The 22,705-nt window shown below is 43.9% G+C and overlaps 1 protein-coding gene across 1 annotated transcript in view; it reads left to right on the top strand.

Annotated features, from left to right (window-relative positions):
* Positions 1–4,479: 4,479 nt before the first annotated feature.
* stxbp5l (syntaxin binding protein 5L) overlaps positions 4,480–22,705 on the top strand; it is a 34,848-nt gene continuing 16,622 nt past the window's right edge. Inside the window, exons 1-16 of the mRNA XM_025063728.1 lie at positions 4,480–4,686; positions 6,001–6,101; positions 8,651–8,785; positions 9,896–9,927; positions 14,167–14,330; positions 15,697–15,820; positions 15,958–16,033; positions 16,616–16,770; positions 17,287–17,359; positions 17,691–17,838; positions 18,244–18,311; positions 18,424–18,464; positions 18,703–18,917; positions 19,200–19,375; positions 19,462–19,587; positions 19,993–20,144. Of these exons, the coding sequence (XP_024919496.1) occupies positions 4,495–4,686; positions 6,001–6,101; positions 8,651–8,785; positions 9,896–9,927; positions 14,167–14,330; positions 15,697–15,820; positions 15,958–16,033; positions 16,616–16,770; positions 17,287–17,359; positions 17,691–17,838; positions 18,244–18,311; positions 18,424–18,464; positions 18,703–18,917; positions 19,200–19,375; positions 19,462–19,587; positions 19,993–20,144 (1,978 nt within the window). The 5' untranslated portion in view covers positions 4,480–4,494. The remainder of the gene's footprint in view (positions 4,687–6,000; positions 6,102–8,650; positions 8,786–9,895; positions 9,928–14,166; positions 14,331–15,696; positions 15,821–15,957; positions 16,034–16,615; positions 16,771–17,286; positions 17,360–17,690; positions 17,839–18,243; positions 18,312–18,423; positions 18,465–18,702; positions 18,918–19,199; positions 19,376–19,461; positions 19,588–19,992; positions 20,145–22,705) is intronic.

The raw sequence follows: 22,705 nt of genomic DNA, 5'->3' as shown, positions 1-22,705 counted from the left end.
ACACTTCAGACGCTATATATGAAAATATATACATCAGAATGTATATATATGTGTGTGTGTGTGTGTGTGTTGTATATATTGAGGGATGTTGGTTCAAACAATATGTTCCTCATAATGAATTGTGATTAATCATCGTCAGAATCCTGCGACAGCTGACCGTGATTGTTAGGAACAACGGTAACAAATAGAAGGACGGACACGTGCCGTCATTTAGAAGTCCTCCTTCACTCTGCTCATTTTTCATTTCCTGTTTTTATTTTGTCGACTGTATGGAGGAGGGTTCAAGCCCCCCTGGAGGACGCTCTCCGTCCTCTGCTTCTGTCACTCCTTCTGGTCTGTGGACTGCAGACATGTTCCCAGCTTCTGGACGACCAGTTTTATAACCTCAAAGCAGGTTATCTGCAGGTTAATTACTGCTGAAGCTGCTCACTGAGATAAAGCCGGTAGAGCACAAACACGGGCGTGAGTGTGTGTGTGAGTGTGTGTGTGTGTAATTGCACAGGCAGAATTGTCACCCAGTGAAAAGGTGCACGGCCGTAGAAATAATAATGTGACCGTTTCCTCCGTCTGTAGGACTTATATTTCTGTGCATGGTTAGTAGAGTTTCTGATCCTCGTTCTGACTTTATCTTAGTGTCGTCTGGAACTTCACTCTCTTCATTCCATTTCATCAAGTGCTGGAAACAAAAGGCAGCTTTTCCTGTGAAGCCCAGCCTGGCTCAGCAGACTGTGAGCTCACGGTGATATAAAACTGTAGCCACAGGCAGAGGCTGCGTCTGGATGTGCTGGCACAGGGTGTATCTTCAACATAATGCAGGCAGACGTTGATCTGCGACGGCACCATCTTTGTAAACGTTGATCACAGAAGACGTTCTTCCACCAAGAATTCTCTTTCAAATGTAGCTCCGACTGTTCTCAGTGAGGGAGAAGAAAAGACGTATTTGTTTCTTTCCAAACGTGTTGATGATTCTGTTCTGATTATTTACTCTAAGGCTGCTGCTCTTTAACTTTAAAATGCTGAATCATGCTAATGTTTTTATTTTAGCCTGAAATGCTGACTAAGACATTTTAAGAGTATTGAAGCTCTGGCAACAAACATTCACAGAAGGAAGTGAGTGATTTACCAAATACATAATTCATTATTACATTTAAACTGTAAAACTGTGACAAAACTCTTAGGTCGAATGTGATGTCGATGATTTACTGACGTTCACCAGGAAGGAGAGGAGATTTAACCCCTTGTTGCCTGATTTATTTATTTTTTTGAGAAAACACATCATGGACTGTGTGTCATTGACGTGGAAGAACAACAAAAACAACAACAGAAAAATCTGGAAATAACGCACCAATGTGTAGATATATATTTACACTCTGTGTATATACATATATACATATATATATATAGTCAGTAATTTGGTGTAAAGTAATCAAAATCAAATAAACACTTGATTTATGGATAAAAACCTGCCGACTGTTCTGTAGCTGCACAGTTTATATAAACACACACCTGTGGTTCTGTCCACACACACTGTGAGATGTTCATGCTGAGGCTAAATTACCCAGCTGTGTCCTCACTGCTCACCAGCACACACACACACACACACACACACACACACACACACACACACAGACACAGAGATTAGTTGTGATTCACGCTGACTTTGAAGGAGGATTTTGAGGAGACGATGACGTCGTGTTAGACGATGAGTCCAGTCTCACCTCAGACCCACTGAAACCACACACACACAGAATGGTGTGTGTGTGTGTGTGTGTGTAAAAGGTCAGACCTTTGATGAACGACACAGTCCAGACATTACAACCTCTGACTGGAGAAATACATGGTCACATGACCTGTAAGGTCAGGGGTCAGGGGTCAGTGCGGCAGACCAACCGTTGGAGTGTTGCTCCTCCAGGTCGCTGCCCGTCAGGGTTGTTGTTGACGTTGTTGTGATTTACCATATGATACACGGACATGATATTCTCAGAGAACTGCTCCGTTCTGATTGGTGGAATTGAGATGTTTTCTTGTAGAGATTCAGGTTCAGGTAATTCAGTAGAAATACATCATTATCCAATCAAAGACCTCCAGCAGCTTCAGTCTCAGCTGTCAATCATCAACCCCCCCTTGACCTTTGGTCCTTTTCAATTATAACTAACAACACACCCTGTTGTTGCTGCTTCGCTGCAAATGTGTGACATGTTTCTCACAGGTTAGACTTTGGCCCGAGCTGTTGGAAAGGTGTGAAAGAGCAGCCGAGAGAGAGTGACAGAAAACTGTGTAGGAACACGGAGATGGAGTCTGGACTGGACTGGACTGGACTGGGCTGGACTGGACTGGACTGGGCTGGACTGGGCTGGGCTGGACTGGGCTGGGCTGGACTGGGCTGGACTGGGCTGGGCTGGACTGGGCTGGACTGGACTGGGCTGGACTGGACTGGGCTGGACTGGGCTGTACTGGGCTGGACTGGACTGGACTGGACTGGACTGGGCTGGACTGGACTGGGCTGGACTGGGCTGTACTGGGCTGGACTGGACTGGACTGGACTGGGCTGGGCTGGACTGGACTGGGCTGGGCTGGGCTGGACTGGGCTGGACTGGGTTGGGCTGGGCTGGGCTGGACTGGGCTGGGCTGGACTGGGCTGGGCTGGGCTGGACTGGGCTGGGCTGGACTGGGCTGGACTGGGCTGGGCTGGGCTGGACTGGGCTGGACTGGGCTGGGCTGGACTGGGCTGGGCTGGGCTGGGCTGGTCTCGGCTGGACTGGACTGGACTGGGCTGGACTAAATAAATTTACTGTCTCAACTGAAATGCAACTTTAATATAAATATAAAATTTTCTCATGTGGGGCTGGACTGGACTGGGCTGGGCTGGGAAATATAAAATTTTCTCATGTAACCAGTGTTTGATTTGGGCCACATGTCCTTTTTGTTGGGCAATAAACAAATTGTGCTTCTCCTCCAGATCAAACTGGTTCCTGGTTTCATAACTGTTCTCGTTTCCCCAACATGTGTCATGAATATTTATTAGCTCCACAGTGAATTTTTTCTGAATACATTAAATGAAAAATATATTTTCCATCATGGGAATATACAGTGATGAGTTTCTTTTTTTAATCGCACAGACTTAATCCTGTTTGTTCCTGTTGGAGGCGCTCCTACACAACAGTTTAAATTATCATGAAAATAAATCTGTAGGTTTGTTAATCTGTGGGATTACAGAGACATTTTCATGTTTGTTAATTGGACGATTGATGGAGAGATCTTTACAGTGAGTCCAAACCACGGATGTTGAACGTCTAGTTCAGACCAGTGGTTCCCAACCTGTTCTGGCTTTGACGTCACGTCTTCTGTCAACACTCCAGGCATTTTCTTTCTAAAATTTATTGTATTTTTCCTCAACCAGTCAATTACGGGACAATCTAAATTCCAGACGACCCCACGTGGTTGTGAAAACACTGGTTTAGATGATCTGTCTTAGATTTTCATCCCATCCCATAATCCCCTGTAAACATGTAGCCTGAGGCCAAATGTTCAGAGTCACTTTAGGTCATGTGACGTAGGCAGACGTGTTTTCCTGTTGGTTTAGCTCTTGGTGAACCACACTCTTCCTGCCCTTGTCCCCCTGACTGAGAGGCAACTCTCGTGCTCCTACACATTTGCCCTTTCACGTACAGCAGTGCTCACTGTGTTAGGTGATTGTAGGAGGGAAGTCATTTACAGAACATCAGTCACTTGTGTTTTATTTCTATAGAGTCAGGTACCACAGTTGGTCTGAACGCTGTAGCTGATGCAGCGATGATCCAGCACTGCAGCGGAGCGTACCGTTGGTTGTTACTGTTTTCTCTTTTTATGCTTGCGTGGATGTTTTGGCCGTTAACTTGTCTTCCCTGAGTCAGAAGGAGGGCTGTGAGCCAGCAGTCATCAACCAGTGCAGTCCACTTTAGAGATTCAGCGTTCCCTAATGGCCACGTTTGACATTGCACCACCAGACCAACAGGCCACGTTTCTGTGCCACTGCATCGTATTGAACCACCTCCTTCCATATAATGAGTACATGTTTGTGTTCCTCCTTCCATATAATGAGTACATGTTTACACTGTTTATGAAATGAGCCAATCAGGACACACTAAAGGAGCCACTGGGATTGGTTTAAATGAATCTCAGTGACTTTGGATTTTTTAACTGTTTTTTTTGTGTTTTTCTCTGATGAAATATTTGCCAATAGGTGGCAGTAATGTAATTTACTAGGGCAGGTAGAGCCCAAAGAAAATGTGAAGCTAAGGGTTAGCAGAGTTATCTTCTATCTAACCGTGATATCAATGTGTAAATGTGATGCTAACACGCTACATGCTAACTCACCACTACCATCCCACTACGGTAATTCTTTGTGCGTTAGCATGATGCTAAAACACTGCTAGCAGTGCTAGATGCTATCATTTCCCAAATCAGTAACAAGCCTTATTTTTTCTTTTATATATAATTTCATATTTTCTGTTCATGTTTTTAAGTTGTTGTTACTTGTTACCTGATGTATGTGAAACTGAACAGACGCTCCGTGACGGTGCTGTTAAACCTTCTAGACCTTTCCTTGACTCTGATGTCATCAGACTGGGCCGACCTGGAGTGGACTGCTACTGTCAGCATGAGAGTGGAGCAGCTGTTCTTCAACTGCAGTTTCTCATCAACGAGGTATACAACAACCACTGTTACAACAACCCCTGTTACAACCACCGCTGTTACAACAACCACTGTTACAACCACCGCTGTTACAACAACCACTGTTACAACCACCGCTGTTACAACAACCACTGTTACAACAACCCCTGTTACAACCACCGCTGTTACAACAACCACTGTTACAACAGCGGCTGTTACAACAGCTGCTGTTACAACAGCCGCTGTTACAACCACTTCAACTTCAAAAATGTCAACAACCTTCTTCTCCACAAGCCAAATATGCTAACAAAAATGTCAACAACCTTCTTCTCCACGAGCTAAATAAACACTAACTCAGTTATGCTAAATGTCCCTGACAGAATGTATTGATGCATTAGTCACCTACAGGTGGAAACAGGAACAGAATGAGGGCGAAGCTGTAGAGCTGCATGTTTCATCTGGACTAAAGGGGGCGACACCTGCTGGAGTCTTCATTTTCCTTGTTTTTCTTTAATGGATTTTTCTTTTGTCTCTGACAACTGCCATTTTACCTGTCACATCCTGATGTCAAGGCAATTAAACCCTAATGGAGCAGCAGAGCGAGCCCTCGACCCGATCGCCTCTCACACCGTCTCATCTCCCTCATCTTGAATGATTTCTTCATTAGCCGCCTCACTCCCTCCCCCTCTCTCTCCTCCCCCTCTTCCTTCCACCTCCACTCTATCTTTTCTTTTCGGATTCAAGGCCAACGTGGGTGACAGCAAGAAAATACACCAGCATATGAACGAAGAGTCCATTTAGTCAGTGCTTTCACTCCAGTGCTGTACAGGAGTTCTGCTGTCCTCCACCTTTGTGTCTTTGTATATCTCTGTATACCTTTTTCAACACACAGAAAAAGGATTTCATCTCTTTTGGAACATTTTATTTTTTTAGGCAGCAGCACTGAAAGAGGTTTATATTATACATAAGAGACTCTGTGAGTCAGGTGACGCTGTAGGGCCGTAGGTCAATATCATTCATTATTCCGAGGACCACTAGAGGTGCTGCTTTCCAAAGGTACTGCAGACTGAAATATTCTAGAGGAGAGTTTCTAAAGTTTAAAAATAAAACTCTCCTGAACCTGAACCTGTTGTGATTAGTCAGAACTTAAAGTTCTAGAAGCAAACTCTCTCTGGGAACTGGATTGTTATCGTCACGTGTGTCCGTACGATGACGGTATCAGCAGATATCGGACGTGAACAAGTTGTGTTTTCCTTTCGTCCCTACATTTTCTGTCCTCAGCTAACGTTGTACATCATGGAGCCAGGTGACAGATTTGAAACACGTTTTCTTTCCGTTGTCTTTCAGGGTGCGTTGGTCACAGCCTGTGCAGACGACACGTTACACCTGTGGAACCTGCGTCAGAGACGGCCGGCTGTTCTGCATTCTCTCAAATTCAACAGAGAAAGGTCAGAATTCTCTTTAAGTTTTCCTAATTGCGCCTCCTGTGGCAGCCCGTGTGGATTGCAAAGACTCACTCTGTGAGTTCCCCAGCTGTGGGACTAGTACTAATATCTAACCCAAGCCCAAACCTCAACAAGTGGTTTTCTGAAGTAAAGTTGAACCATTAAAACTTGTCATAATCAGGGCCGTGTTATGGATGTCTGCATTTGGACCGAGTCGATTAAATAGCTTCTCAGTGCTTGTATTGCAGATGATTTTCTACTTTTTATGAAAACATGTCGGCTCAGGGTCAACACGAATTTTTGATTTTGATGAATGTGAATCACAGCGACCTCAGAATATTTGCCGTTCAGTCAAGGACTTCATCAGAGTCACAATAAATGTTTCGTTTTGACTAAAAACTTTCATTTCTAAAGCGCTTTGACCTTCTCCATGACACGGCAGATTTATTATCCCTGCACTGACACTAGTGCATCATAAAAATCAACCCAAGGGAATGGAATTCAGCAGAGACACAAGTGAGAAAGAGAGAAAAGTCTGTGTGCTGTCTGTAGGTGTGTTTCTCCTGAGACATAATCAAATTTTCACAGCCTGAAAAAGTGCATTATTTGTTGGTGCTTTTAGTGAGAAAGCAGAGAGAGACTGAGCCTTAATAGATTCCATCGTGAGAAAACTTTTATTTCACGTAGAATGGATTTGTTTGATGTGAAGTCGGAGTACAACAGTGTCCTCTCACAGATAACAGCCTGAGTGACGAAGTTTAAAGAACAGATATAATGGAGCAGAAAAATGAGGAGAGCACCAATAAAAATACACTCCCCTCAGACCTGGACCACAGGAAGAGAAAACCAGGTTTCTGTAAATGTGTCATTCTGTGCGGCTCAGACCTGGAGGTGTGTACAACACAGAGAAATACCACAAAAAGTACATGTATTGACATATAATGATGTTCAGATTTTAATTAACAAAAAAATATATTTACTGGGTTTGAAACATGGGCCTGTTTAGCTGAACATAATGCTGTTATACAGAACTCGCAGGACTTGAAGAAAGAGATCATTTATTGATGTTTTTACTCATGTTTTAAAAATAACCTGTTAAACGTTGGCGACACCTGCGTTGTGTATTTTTAAAAAAATCACATATCTTCAGAATGATGTCACTGGTCCTGGAACTTTTCGACTCGTCCTCCTACGCTGTGACTTTACCTACGTTTGGACATAGAACAGCGATGAATCATGTTCTGGGATAAAGAAAGATGATAGACGTGCTGCAGTGAGTCATCTGTCGGAGTGAAGTTTTCTATTTAGCTCCGTGTCTCAGTTGAACCTCGCACAATTAGCAGCTTAACACCTCCTCAGTCCCACAAGAATAAGGTCTGAATCACTGGATTTGCTGGTGAAGGTTGTTTGTTGATAGCTGTCAGTCAACATCTTGTGCGAGCCAGCCCTCCTCGCCTGTCGTGTCCAGACATTCAGCTCAGGCAGAAAGTACATCACAGTGAAATGGGGGCCGTTGTCACTTGGTAATTTTCAAACACAATGAAAAGAGACATTTGACCCGACGACGAGTCCAACGTTTGAAGTTAATGTAACGTGGCTGTTGTGACATGTTGCTGTTTGTGTCACGTCTCAGGGAGTAGTTTAATTACCTCTGTGTACTTCAGGTATATTTGATCAGATATTTGCTGGTGCCGCAGTCGTCGCTCAATCTTCAGGCCAAACTAACGTCACTTCCTGTCTACTTACATTGTGATTTCTTAGTGTAATCTGTAGTGACAGGTCCAACAGTCTGGGGTCAGTGGTTGGTGTCAGTATCATCACCGTTTGTTCCCCTGCAGAACTGAACAGAACTCTATCAGGGTTTCATGTCCAGACAAAAACATTTCTAAATAAAACAAAAACCTTCCCTACCAATCACTGACCAGTACTCCACTCCATCACTGACCAGTACTCCACCCCGTCACTGACCAGTACTCCACCCCGTCACTGACCAGTACTCCACCCCGTCACTGACCAGTACTCCACCCCGTCACTGACCAGTACTCCACCCCATCACTGACCAGTACTCCACCCCATCACTGACCAGTACTCCACCCCGTCACTGACCAGTACTCCACTCCGTCACTGACCAGTACTCCCCTCCATCACTGACCAGTACTCCACCCCGTCACTGACCAGTACTCCGCTCCATCACTGACCAGTACTCCTCTCCATCACTGACCAGTACTCCACCCCGTCACTGACCAGTACTCCACCCCGTCACTGACCAGTACTCCACTCCGTCACTGACCAGTACTCCACTCCGTCACTGACCAGTACTCCACCCCATCACTGACCAGTACTCCACCCCGTCACTGACCAGTACTCCACCCCGTCACTGACCAGTACTCCACTCCGTCACTGACCAGTACTCCACTCCGTCACTGACCAGTACTCCACCCCATCACTGACCAGTACTCCACCCCGTCACTGACCAGTACTCCACCCCATCACTGACCATCATTAAATCATTTTTATTCTGACACATTTCTCTTTTGTCTCTGGTTTTCTAGGATCACTTTCTGCCACCTTCCCTTTCAGAGTAAATGGCTGTACGTGGGAACAGAGCGTGGAAACACACACATCGTCAACATCGAGTCCTTCATTTTGTCTGGATACGTGATCATGTGGAACAAGGCCATCGAACTGTGAGTAGCTGATGTTGGTCCACAGCAGTGACCCCTGATTGGTCCTTTATGACCAATGATGATGTTGATGTTGGTGCAGAAAAGAAAAACAAACAAAGGAATGAATGGTGGACGAGTAACAGAGTGGGTTTCTGTCCTCGTCAAATAAATACGATCTGAAAAGGTCTTTCAAACACCAGGTTGTAAAAACTCTGTGATGGTGAAACTTTTTCAATATGGAAACAAACTTCAGTTTTGCGTAGAGTTCAGTTCAGTTCAGCTGATGGTTGAAGAAAGATTGCCAGTTTGAATTCCTGGCAGACTGTGGTGTGTGCACCAACCCCCCCCCGGCCCCCCCACTCCTTCTGTGTGTCCGGTTCTTATGGTCTGGGTGTTTAACCAGCAGGTTAAATATAGAGACTAATTTCCCCTGTGGTTCCTGTAGTGGGCGTCACAGAATTCATATCCTTGGAGTGCTGATCCTCAGGAGATGAATGGATGGATGAATGGGCAGGTGAATGGCATTATGGGTGAGTGGGAGTGGAGTCGGTCACATGTTCAGTGCATCATATTATGGTCACCAGTTACCTTCAGTTTTGATTCTTGACTAGAAAAGCTGTCAGTGTTTTGATTATTACGATGTGATTATATGACAACAAAGAGTTAAAAAAGTAATCGAAAAAACAGTAAAACTACAGTATCAGAGTACAGTCTCAGAGTACAGTGTCAGAGTACAGTGTCAGAGTACAGTATCAGAGTACAGTCTCAGAGTACAGTCTCAGAGTACAGTGTCAGAGTACAGTGTCAGAGTACAGTCTCAGAGTACAGTGTCAGAGTACAGTCTCAGAGTACAGTCTCAGAGTACAGTGTCAGAGTACAGTCTCAGAGTACAGTGTCAGAGTACAGTCTCAGAGTACAGTGTCAGAGTACAGTGTCAGAGTACAGTCTCAGAGTACAGTATCAGAGTACAGTATCAGAGTACGTGTCTAAGGTGAATACGAGCCGTCGTGCTGATGTTGGTTGTTTTTGTTGCTGATCCTGTGGAACTTGTCAACCTTGTCAACTATGTTGCACAGTTTAAGTCAGCATCAATTATACAAATGGCCCAGTTTTTGTTTGTTTTTTTCCCAGCCACCTACACAGTGTTGGTGTGGCGTTATCCTGTCAGTCCTCTGCCTCAGTGTCAGTCACGCGTCACTTTCCTCCCCAGGCGTCTTGTTTCCTTGTCACAGCCCAAACTGCAGTGAGCAGTCGGCACCATGTGGTTGATGAGTGATGAGTGGGAGCTCTGTCTGACAGTCCAGCACTGGTCCACTGGAGGAGACGGAGCTCTGTCTGACAGTCCTGCGCTGGTCCACTGGAGGAGACGGAGCTCTGTCTGACAGTCCTGCACTGGTCCACTGGTGGAGACGGAGCTCTGTCTGACAGTCCTGCACTGGTCCACTGGTGGAGACGGAGCTCTGTCTGACAGTCCTGCACTGGTCCACTGGAGGAGACGGAGCTCTGTCTGACAGTCCTGCACTGGTCCACTGGAGGAGACGGAGCTCTGTTTAACAGTCCTGCACTGGTCCACTGGAGGAGACGGAGCTCTGTCTGACAGTCCTGCACTGGTCCACTGGTGGAGACGGAGCTCTGTCTGACAGTCCTGCGCTGGTCCACTGGAGGAGACGGAGCTCTGTCTGACAGTCCTGCACTGGTCCACTGGTGGAGACGGAGCTCTGTCTGACAGTCCTGCACTGGTCCACTGGTGGAGACGGAGCTCTGTCTGACAGTCCTGCGCTGGTCCACTGGAGGAGACGGAGCTCTGACATCAAAATGATTGTTTCTGTAGTGATTGGTCACTGCTGACAGAGTCAGTTTTAATATATGACACAATATAGTATAATAAAATACAATATGATAGTATTTTATTATACTATATTGTGTCATGTAGTATTGAATGGTACAGTATCATATTGTTTTGAATCATTCATAAATAATTGTAACTAAATTTATCAGTTTTTTTAAATTTATTCTCAGCAGAAGCTTTAATATAAGACACAAACAACAGCCGGACGTGAAACTGATTTCAAAGTTTTTTTCATCTTGTTAGATAAGAGTTTGGTTCTATTTTGAATGAAGTATTTGAGAATGATTTTTACAGAGATGAGTGAACCACCTGAGAACATTCAGTTTATACCCAGATGGTGCTCTAATATTATCTGCTCCGTTACATAAGTGTGAATATTCTGGGTGTCTGTGTTTGGGGTTCTATCTTCATCATCGTCATCATCGTGTCGGTGTTTAGAAGCTCAGACCTTGATATGGAGATAATGTGGAACCATCTCCACCACTGACATGAATGGAGCTGCAGTAACAGTTGTTGGTCTGTTGACCTGTTGCCCTGTTGACCTGTTGACCTGTTGACCTGTTGACCTGTTGGTCTGTCCGTCTGTCTCTCGTCTGTTGGTGTACAGACGTGTACTGTCTCCACGTCTTCACTCCAGAGTGGAGTTCATGAGGAGTTGAACAAACAGGGTTATTTTTACTCCTCGGGAGCCTCAGAGTGAGGGGGGTGGGGGGGTGGAGGGGGGGGGGTTGTCTTTTCCAAACATGAATAGAGATAAGTGGGGACTTGGTTTTATTTGGTTTGTTTTTTTAAGTAGAGCAGTATGAGCAGAGGAGACCTCCCCTCCTTCCTCCCCTCCTTCCTCCCCTCCTTCCTCCCCTCCTTCCTCACCTCGTTCCTCACCTCCTTCCTCCCCTCCTTTTTCACCTCCTTCCTCACCTCCTTCCTCACCTCATTCCTCCCCTCGTTCCTCCCCTCCTTCCTCACCTCCTTCCTCCCCTCCTTCCTCCCCTCCTTCCTCCCCTCCTTCCTCCCCTCCTTCCTCACCTCGTTCCTCACCTCCTTCCTCCCCTCGTTCCTCCCCTCGTTCCTCCCCCCCTTCCTCACCTCCTTCCTCACCTTCTTCCTCTCTTCCAGACTGTCTGTTCTGACATGTCGGTCCCAGACAGACGTGTAATTATAGGAAACACCAAACAGACGTGACGCAGACCTACTTGAGATGATTGTCATTGGGTGAAAACACTGACCCCGGGACCTTTGTTTTCAAACACGAGCGTCAGCTTCTCATTGAAATTCAAAGAGTTTCACTTCATATTTAATGCACAATTACATCTGCAGGAGATTCATTCCAAAATGAGAAATAAAAACCAGACGGGAGTGGATTATGGTAAACACGGCAGCCTCACACACACACACACACACTCGGCTGCAGTTCATAGAACCCACTGATGAACGGTGATGATTAGGTTTGTGCTTGATGTTCCGTCTGCTGTAATCAACATTGACATGTTTGGCAATTCCCACAACGAGCATTTTTACTTTTGTTTTCCAACTCAAACTGCTCAACAAACCAATGCAAAAAAACAACAATGTGTTTTATGACCATTTTGTTTTGATGACATAATGGTTTTGTTGTAAACAATAGGATGAGGTGTTTATATTTATATATTTTAAACAATTCCAATCAAAACATTTTATTCCATGAAATAAAGAGGCGACAAAAACCTAAAAAACTCCAAACTAACAACTGGGTTTTTCAGGCACTTGTTAACAATTTAGACTTGTACATCTGGTCTTTCAGAGTTTGTTTTCCCTGTTAAAGACGGAGCTGTCAGTGTGTGGCAGTGGCACAAAGAACAGCCTGGCAGGGCGGCCATTTTTCAATTGACAGACTTAAATTGAGTTGGGACTGGAAATCAACAGGTCCTCAAAGAAGTCAGCCACCAAGTGGGAAGTCAATCGAATGACTGATTGTCAAGAAAGAACGAAAAGAAAAATAAATGAGAGTGGAGCAGAGAGAAGAAGAAGAAGGAGGGGAAAAAGAAAAAGAAGAAGAAGGAGAGGAAGAAGAAGGAGAAGAAGACGGGAAAAAAAGGAAAAAAAAAAGGAGAAGAATAAGGAGACAGGGAGAGACATTTTACAGACGTACATTTGACCTCACAGCTTTTCACAGTGTATTGATGTAAATTCCATTCATTTCTATATAAAACACTTTTAATTGACATAACGTTTCTAGACGAGACTCAAAGTCAGACTGAGATTCCAACAAGAAGAATTTTTCTTATTCGCAGGTCATGGGTCTTCCAACAGGACAACGATCCAAAACACACAGCCAAAAACACCCAAGAATGGCTGAGAGAAAAGCGTTGGACTATTCTAAAGTGGCCTTCCATGAGCCCAGATCTGAATCCCATTGAACATCTGTGGAAGGAGCTGAAACATGCCATTTGGAGAAGACACCCATCAAACCTGAGACAACTGGAGCAGTTTGCTCATGAGGAGTGGGCCAAAATACCTGTTGACAGCTGCAGAATGCTCATTGACAAATACAGAAATCGTTTAATTGCAGTGATTGCCTCAAAAGGTTGTGCAACAAAATATTAAGTTATGGGTACCATCAATTTTGTCCAGCCCTATTTCATTAGTTTGGTTTTTTAAATAATTATGTTAATCAACAATTCAAAAGTGATGGCTGATTTTGATTGTTTAATTTTCAATAAATTTTTATTTATTGTTACTTTTGTAAGTTTCAAGTGATTTCAGTGAGAATTGTGGGTTTTCCCTTCTTTAACTGAGGGGTACCAACAATTTTGTCCACGTGTGTATATATATGTATATATATATTCCTTCCTTTCATTTCACATTTCACTTTTTCTTTCAGGCTCTGAGGCAATGAAAAACCCGTTCCTATTGCGCTCAGGGTCTGTTTCTGAGCCGTGAGGTTTCCACATATTCAGTGTGATTTTCAGGATGTGAGGCAGCGGTGGCTGACACACCACCTTTGGTTTGTCAGGGCCGAGCTGCAGTTTGGTTGGTGCAGAGAGTGACGGCAAGTGACGGTTTCTGTAAAAGGAGAGGTCGTTAGGGAGCACATTGATTTTTGTGTTTAATAGATTTTTTTTTTCCTGCCCGTGGGTTAAACCAGACTTGACAGGATGTGAAGACGTTATGACAGGACAGCGGTTCAAATCTTCCTCAGGTTTGAACCTTGGCATCGATCTGTTCTCTGTTTCCAAATAGAATTTCTGAGCTTTTTGTTTTGACTTTATTCCACATATATTTATTTTTCTTCGGTTGCAGACGTGTTATATGTTTGAGTGACAGGACTTCCTGCAGAAACAGCATTAATGAGTCAGTGGAAAGTTATGAAATAAAAGTCGATCTGCTCATTAAGGCTGATGATAATTTAAAACTCGTAGCCCCAGGAAAACCATTAAAGGGAGAGATTGGAGCCGAGGAACTTTGCAATCAGACCAAACTGGGTCTTAATAAAGTAATAAAGAGGAAGGAGAAGGTCGAGGAAAAATATATGGGGCGCCACTGGCAAAAAAGTACATTACATTACAGAAATGAGCGCCGTTACATAAATTGCTTCACTGTGGGCAGATATCTTTCATCACTTCATTATTTCTGGTTTCTTGTCACACGCTGAAGCTGCTCATAGGGTTTGAGAGTGGAACCGTCGTACAATGGGACCTCCGAGGCAAGAAGGCCGACTTCAGAATCTACTATGATGAGGTGAGTGCCGCTGTGTTTCCATAAAGACCTCCTGGTTTTATTGGTGCCGTGTCAGCCCGGCATTAAAAATGTCTTCCTGAGAAATTCAGCCTGTAACTGGGAAAATAATATTTATTAAGGTTCACATTTTAGTGTCGGCTGGAGGAGCAGCGGGAAGTATAAAATATCAGAATGTGGTAAAGTTGAGTTTTTTATTTTTCATTTCTACATCACCAGCCCTGTTTTTGATTCAGAGCTAGACGCCAAGGACCAATCATTTTAGCTGACGTCAGTCTTTTTCACCGTGCCAGGACTGTGAGATGAATAGATATCTTTAATAAATATAAGTACCTCCAGCTAGATTTTGTGTAGAAATAATTCCGTCTCCTGGTGACATCAGGTTTTATTCTCTCATCTCTGGCCTTAATTTTTTCCACCACTGGTTCCTCACAACAAAGGTGAATGTTATAACTGACAGTTATTAAAGGATAGTTCCTGTGTTATACCCTGTGTGAGGTGGTGGAGCAGTGGTTAGTGCTATTGCCTTACAGTAGCAACATCACCTGTGTTTCTGTTAGATCTCGTTCTATATATAAACATATAGATATAGATATAACAGATCAGTGTGCCTCAGTTCTGAGCCCAGATTACGCAGGTTTCCTTCTTTTTAACAAGGTGTCTGGTTGTCATCAACTGCTGTATTTCGCCGCCTGTTTTCCGACAACCAATTACTGCTGTTTGAAGAAGTAAAAGTAATTGGTGACCCAGACACGGCGTGACAGCTCGCACACGGCACTGTCAAGTGAAACAGGTTGAAGAAAAGAATCTCTGGTGCGACGAGGCGCCGCGAGCGTCGGAGATTAACCACCAGAGTCTGGTTTTGTTTTTCTGACCTTTGTTGAAAGACTCCACAATTAAAGACAAGTGAAGAGTCGTAGTATTTTATATTACTGTAAAGAAGGCACAGATCTAAAGGTGAGGAATGAAAGGCTGTCATCTAGTCATGTGACCAAAACACTGGTTCACGGTCCGCCCAAAGCCCGTATGTACAGTCACATATAAATGAATCTGAAAGTATTTACTTTAGTTAAAAAAACTGAATATATTTATACGTACAGTTTCTTATTCTGTTTGTCAGAGTGAAGTTTGTCAGTTTACTTCCCTAATGAGTTTCTTTTGATCACTTTGTTGTTAAATAGTTGTGATTTTTATTCGGGTCTCCGGCGCCCCCAGGTGTTGGTCAGCAGCCAGCGCTGCTCTACGTGTGTGTCTCAGTTCAAGGGACGTTAGTTGATGACGTCTGCTGCAGCACGAGTCAAAATGGTCTTAGATTAGTTTTGTTTTCCGTCGGTGTATCGCCCGTTGACCGTGTGTTTCTCTGCTCCAGGCCATTCACTCCGTCAGCTGGCATCACGAAGGGAAACAGTTCATGTGCAGTCACTCCGACGGCAGCTTAACACTGTGGAATCTCCGAAATACAACAAAGCCGTTCCAGGTCACCTTCCCTCATGGTGAGTGACACGCCCACATGACCCTATATATATATGTAAAGATATATTTATATATGTATGTTTACATTATTTATATCCTGGTGCTTGTGTTTATGTCATTTATAATCATTTCATAGAATTTCTTTCTGTTTCCGTAGGTAAGATACAGAAGGACGCGAGGAAGGAGTCGTGTAAACCCATACTGAAGGTGGAATACAAGACCTCGAGGAACAGGTCTGATACTGGGGCTAATTAAGGCTTTACTTAGTTAACGAGTTAAGTGTTCTGTAGTTTGGTTGGTCCAAACCTCCCAGATCACCTGGACTGTGACTGAAGGCCTCACAGCTGGAGATAATCACCAGCCTCCACCACAGACACTCAGTTATTCTATAATTACAGTCTGTAAAACTGTGTCAAATTACCCATAATTACACTGTGCTTTTAGACCACTCACTGGTTGAATTAGGCTTTATTTTTTACACCAATAAGCCATTATAGTGGAGACAGTGACACATTTTAAAGCTTTGCTTTTGTCTTTGAATGTCATTTAAACTCATTCCATTTTTTTCTGCTGTTTTTTTTTTTCAGCCATCGAGGTTTTTATGGCTGTTTCTGAAACGTTATCCCTGAGATGATGTTTTCATTAATAATTAATAATCATTAATATGAATGAATCACACGTTGGACAGAGGTTATGTTTCAGTCGGACATTTAAATGTATCAGCAGCTCTTGATTAATAAGTACTAACGAGTTATGACTTTTCACCTCATGACGACCAGTGACTGGTTAAACAGATTTTTGTTGTTTTGATGCAGCGAGCCTTTTGTCATCTTCTCCGGCGGCCTCTCGTATGACAAGGCAGGACGCCGACCCACGTTAACCATCATGCACGGCAAAGCCATCACGGTGCTGGAGATGGACCATCCCATCGTGGAGTTCATGGTTCTCTGTGAGACTCCGTACAACAACGGTGAGGTCAAGCCGTCAAGGCTTAAAACCTTCAGGAATTACTGTCTGAGAATAAGGAAGTTGTCGGCTGTGGAGGGTGAACTGGTCCTCAAGAACTGCAGTTGATTAAAGGACGACTAATGACTGTGTGGGTGAGAGCCAGACGCACATAAACAAGAAGAGCAATCAAATAAGACTGTGGCAAAATCCCAACAAGTGCCAGAGATGTCAGGGCTGGATGAAATAACCTGATGAATTTTTACAGTCAGTCTGAAATAGTTTTTCCTTAAAGGTTCACTCTACAGGGTTTGATGTAGCTCCTCCTAGAGGTGTGTTGAGGTTTTTAATTTGAGTGAAATTGCAGTTCATGTTTCTGATCTTTTATTCTTTATCACATTGGACACTCGTTGGTGTCCTGCAGTGGCTAGCACCTAGCATCTTAGCTACAGTAATAAACACCCTATAACTTTGGGTTATTTTGCTCTTGTTTTTAATATCAAATGTACATGATGTTCTGTGGTTTGTCTTCCTCTTCCAGAGGTCCAGGATCCTTACGCTGTGGTGGTTCTTCTGGAGAAAGACTTAATTGTTGTTGATCTGACTCAGAGCAAGTACGTGTTCGACACACACTGTCCAAACGAAGCCTCGTGTTTCAGTTCAGCTACGATGATGTCAGTGAAAACATTTAGCTCATATTCACATCTGAACCAAAAAGAAAAAACTGAAGATGAATTTTCACTCAAGCTCAGATGGTTTCTTCTCCAAAATGATTAAATTGCTCCGAGGAGCCAAATCAAATCCCAGTTCTAGATGAACACACTGGCTGAGACGAACCTCAGGGTAGCAGCAGAACACCAGCGTTTAATTTGTGACTTGGTTAATTAGCTAATTAAATTAAAGAGCTGAGAAACTCAACGACAGCGTCTGCCTCTCTCCTCGCAGCTTCCCAGTCTTTGAGAACCCTTACCCCATGGACGTCCACGAGTCGCCTGTGACCTGCACAGCCTATTTTGCCGACTGCCCCCCCGACATCATCCCCATCCTCTACTCCATCGGAGCTAAACACAAGAAAACGGGCTACAGCCATAAGGTAGTGGTGAAAACTGTGGTTTTATTGTATTTTCAATTCTGTTCCAAATCACAGTCTTTTTATGTTTATTTAGGTCTGATTTCTCCCTGCTCACCAACTGTCTGTCTCATTGGGACAAATGAAAAACGTCTTATTCCTAGTTCTGACCGTATCCTCCACAGTGAGGACATTTTCTTTGTCTTCGTTTTTACTTTTTCACCAACGACACTTCAGGATTGGCTCTCGTCCAAAAGAAACAAAAGGCTTTCATTTGTTCAGACTGGTTTTCTGTCGGCCATTTTGACATCACTTTGTGTGGTTTTGGGAGCTGAGGGTCAGGGGTCATAGTGCCACCCCCATCTCTCACACAGTTACACTAATAATTTAATCATCTCGTGTGTGTGTGTGTGTGTGTGTCCGTGTCAGGAGTGGCCAATCAGTGGAGGGACATGGACGTTAGGCTCCCACACCTACCCAGAAGTCATCATCACAGGGTAGGTCACGTTGATAGTTAATAATATTAACTAGATATAAATGAAACTCTTCGCTCACAGCTTCTTGTTGTGTCTTTGTCTAAAATGTTAAAAAACGTTTCTCTGTAAACAGACACGCCGATGGATCCATTAAATTTTGGGACGCGTCTGCAAGTAAGTGATCTTTTTAAACTACATTTAAAAGTTTAAAAACGTCCGTTGATCCAGACTCAGCCGTCCAGTTTCAGAGCAGTAATTGTCATTAAAGAACATGTTATCAAGCCACTGCCGTAGTTTGTTTAATAAACTAGGATCTGTCTGAAGGCTCAGCTCAGCTTGACTTCATTTCTCTGTTGGACGTTTATTCACGTTGACGTCCTCCTGATTTCTCCACGACTGTCTCTACATCCAGTCACTCTCCAGATGTTGTATAAGATAAAGACCTCCAAGGTCTTCGACAAACCCAAGCCTGGTGACGGGCGGTCTGCAGACCTGGTAGAAGAAGACCCCTTCGCCGTCCAGATGGTCAGCTGGTGTCCTCACAGCCGCATCTTCTGTGTGGTTGGAATCTCAGCTCACATCATCCTCTACAGGTTCAGCAAACACGACGCCAACACTCAGATAGTGGTGAGTGACGTCACACCGTGACATCATTTCTTGAAGCTTCTCCGACTGTTGGCTGTGGTTAAGACATAGACATTACACAAAGTTTGAATCCAGTATTTGGCAGCTTGTACTGAACCAGGATTGAAACTTAATTTCCTGTCAATAACTTGATCCTCATCTTATCAACGTTGAAGCTGATTCGTTCAGTGGTCTGATGACAAACGTCTCTGAGAACACGTACAGTAGTAGTACAGCAGTAGTATTAGTAGTTGGTCATGACTCCATGTCCTGTGTGTTGTCCAGTCACTGGACGTCCGTCTGCAGTGTGAATCAGATGACGTCATCACTCCGTCAGAGAATGAAAACCCTCCGTTCTGTCCTGACTCTGGCTCCCACTCACCTCAGCCTCATCACCAACTTCCTGTTAGTCCCAACAGTGGAGCTCCTGACAGTAACAGGGACAGCGTACCATACCTGAAGTAAGACGTCCTCAGGTACAGCTGTACTCTTTAAGGTTTCAGTCAAGTTTGACATTAACGTCCAGTTCCTGTGACCCTGCCGTCAGGGTCAAAGACAGAGTCGTTCGTGTTCCTCCTGGTTACCAGGCGGAGCTGGTCATTCAGCTGCTCTGGGTGGACGGAGAACCTCCGCAGCAGATCACCACTCTGGACATCAACTCTGCCTACGGCCTGTAAGTCACACCACGGCCGGCTTTATCACTCACTGACGCCTGGGTCAAATGACCACTGTTCCACCACGGTGACCGGCTGCTCCTCTGAGTTCACCTGCTGTCAACCAGAGTGTAGTGACCGTGAAAACACACATTAGACAAACAGGAAATACTAACGTCAACGGTCTGACGATGGACGGACAAAGGCAAAAGAGCAGCAGTCAATATAGCTTTTATATATATGTATATATATATATATACATATATACACACATATATGTTGTAATATCAGTAAAGCTCAGCAGTACAACACTCAGTCTAGGATTAATAGACTCACTGTGATACAGGATGATTTTTCTAAAAACATCAGTGAATTTTCCATCTCAGTCAGACAGACACGTGTGTGTGTGTGTGTGTGTGTTCCAGCTTGGCGTTTGGAAACTGCAATGGCCTTGCGATCGTGGACTACTTACAGAAAACCATCCTGTTGTGTATGTCGACCCTGGAGCTGTACGGAGCCGCCGACCCCTACCAGCGCCTCACGCGCTCCCCCCGCAGGAACCGACAGTCCACCTCAGGTAGCACGCCCACATGCACGCGCTCCTGTGGAATCTTGCCACTCACATGCATGTGCATATCTAACACTAGATACAGACATTACAGACACTGCAGTATCTCAGTGTCTAGAATCTAGATTCTACTGTTCTGTCCTGTCCTCTTATCTTCACCACAGACTCTTCTTCTTCTTCTTCTTCTTCTTCTTCTTCTTCTTCTTCTTCTTCTTCTCCTCTCTCTTTCCTCTGTGTCTTCTTCATCTAAGGCTTGACTGATCAGACCGGTCTGAGCTGCTCTGTGTCAAATCCATCCATCCCTTTATATTATTCATCAACACCACTGCTCCTCACTCAGTCAGAGCCACTGGGCACATCAACACGAGTACAGCACAAGTACTGTACCATGTGACACCATGTGACACCATGCTGAGCTATAATTAGTGATGGGACATGACCGTAAATTAATCTAATTAAAATACAGGCTTTGTGATGAATTCATCTTGAGGAAGGGCTTTTTCATAGAATGGAAAAATGTGAAATGATCCTGGTTGATGGATCAAATACATTTTCTTTAACAACAAAAGATTTTCTTTATCCTTCCATCTTTAGTTCTGGTATCGGTACCAGGACTGTTTTAGCTAACTTTAGCCCTGTTGTGTCTCTGTGGACTGTTGTAGCTAATGTTAGCACAGGCGTCTGTTAGGACTGTTAGCTGTCAACAGTCGCTGTGGTGAAGATTTTACACAGAATTGTCCGACATGTTGTCAAGTGTGAAGCTCACAGTAAAATGTCAAAGTGTTTTTTCCATTCTGTGGAACTGGGTCAGTGTTTTAGAATCGAGTCATGGTTGGAATTCTGTTACTCTGTGTTATTTCCTCGGGGGAAATTTGTAAAGCAGATGTTTTATTTTTAACAGAATCTAGTTTTTCCTTTTAAATACAGTGTGAAATCATGAATAAATCCAAGAGTAAATGTAGAATCAAAGAATCCGCTCCAGTTTTTACAGGCCTGGATCAGTTCAGCTCCTCTTCTTCACTCTCTCCTCTTTTTTCTGTCAAAATAACGACTGACATGAAAACAGTTTAACCTGCACATTAGTTCACACAGTTGACAACATGCATGTTCTCAGGCTGGACCAGATGTGCACCTTTATGCATGTTGTTGTTGGTTCAACCTTTACTTTCTGTTTTTACTCCTGCTCGAAAACTGGCCAAAAAAAAAAACTCACCAAAAGCCACAGAGGTCTGTTCTCCACCTACTGAGCCCTGAGGTTTTTCCTCATTTTTTCTGTAGTAAAAAAGTACTATGGTAAATAAACCACATAATAATAATACAAACATGTCAGGATCAGAAAGACATGCATTATTAAAGTGTTGAATGATTGTATTCTGGGTAAAAGTTTGAAGCTTTAGACGAAGACAACTTCAACACTTGGACATTTATGTCCCCGTTGACCAACAGCGTTTGTTCTGAACAACTTCAGCTTTTTCCAAGTCTTTCTTTAAAAATCAATTTCAAGATTAGAAAGACCATTTTTGCTCACTTTGCTCCCCCCAGGTGGTGGCGTTACCATTTCAGACACCTACGTCGTCCAAATCAATATGTTCTGTTGAGGAAGTTAAAAAAAAGTGAAAAGAAAAACCTTTGAAAAACTCAGCAGTTTCTAATCGATGTTTCAGCTCCAGTCTGTCTGTCTGTCTGACTGTCTGTCTGACTGACTGTCTGTCTGACTGACTGACTGTCTGACTGACTGACTGACTGACTGTCTGTCTGACTTACTGTCTGACTGTCTGTCTGTCTGACTGTCTTTCTGTCTGTCTGACTGTCTGTCTGTCCGTCTGGCTGACTGACTGTCTGACTGACTGACTGCCTGACTGTCTGTCTGTCTGACTGTCTTTCTGTCTGTCTGACTGTCTGTCTGTCCGTCTGTCTGACTGACTGACTGTCTGTCTGACTGCCTGTCTGTCTGACTGTCTGTCTGTCTGTCTGACTGTCTGACTGACTGTCTGTCTGCCTGTCTGACTGTCTGTCTGTCTGCCTGTCTGTCTGACTGACTGACTGACTGTCTGTCTGACTGCCTGTCTGTCTGACTGACTGTCTGACTGACTAACTGACTGTCTGTCTGTCTGTCTGTCTCACCCTCAGTCAGGGTGACCTGGTCCTGTTGAAGAGCTGGTTTAAATTTTACTCTCATTTATTCCCTTTAATGAAACGATGCTCAACTGTTGATCAGTGATTTGAATGAACTTGGTCAAACATTACTCTTAAAAAAGATTCTAACCCAGTGAATTGACAGTTAATTTCCTCGTTGCGCCGTGGCCTCTGTCCAAATGACCAAACACTTTGTTTAACGGAGCAGCAGAAACGTCTGTCCTCCCCTGACGTTAACTCAGTTATTTTTTATTCTCTAAGCCTCTGTGTTCTTCTCTTTTCCCGTCTCCCCCTGTTCTCCCCCCCCTTCACCACTAACTCTTTTTTCTTGCTCCCATCGTTTTTCTTAATCAATTGCTTATTCCTTTTCTCTTTTCCTTTTTTTTTCCTTTTGTTTTTTTGTACCCCCCCCCTCCCCCCTCCTTCCTCACCCA

The sequence above is a fragment of the Cynoglossus semilaevis genome, chromosome 16, assembly GCF_000523025.1.
Source record: "Cynoglossus semilaevis isolate Cse_v1.0 chromosome 16, Cse_v1.0, whole genome shotgun sequence".
Taxonomy (NCBI): Eukaryota; Metazoa; Chordata; class Actinopteri; order Pleuronectiformes; family Cynoglossidae; genus Cynoglossus; species Cynoglossus semilaevis.
This window is presented reverse-complemented; position numbering and strand designations above follow the sequence as displayed.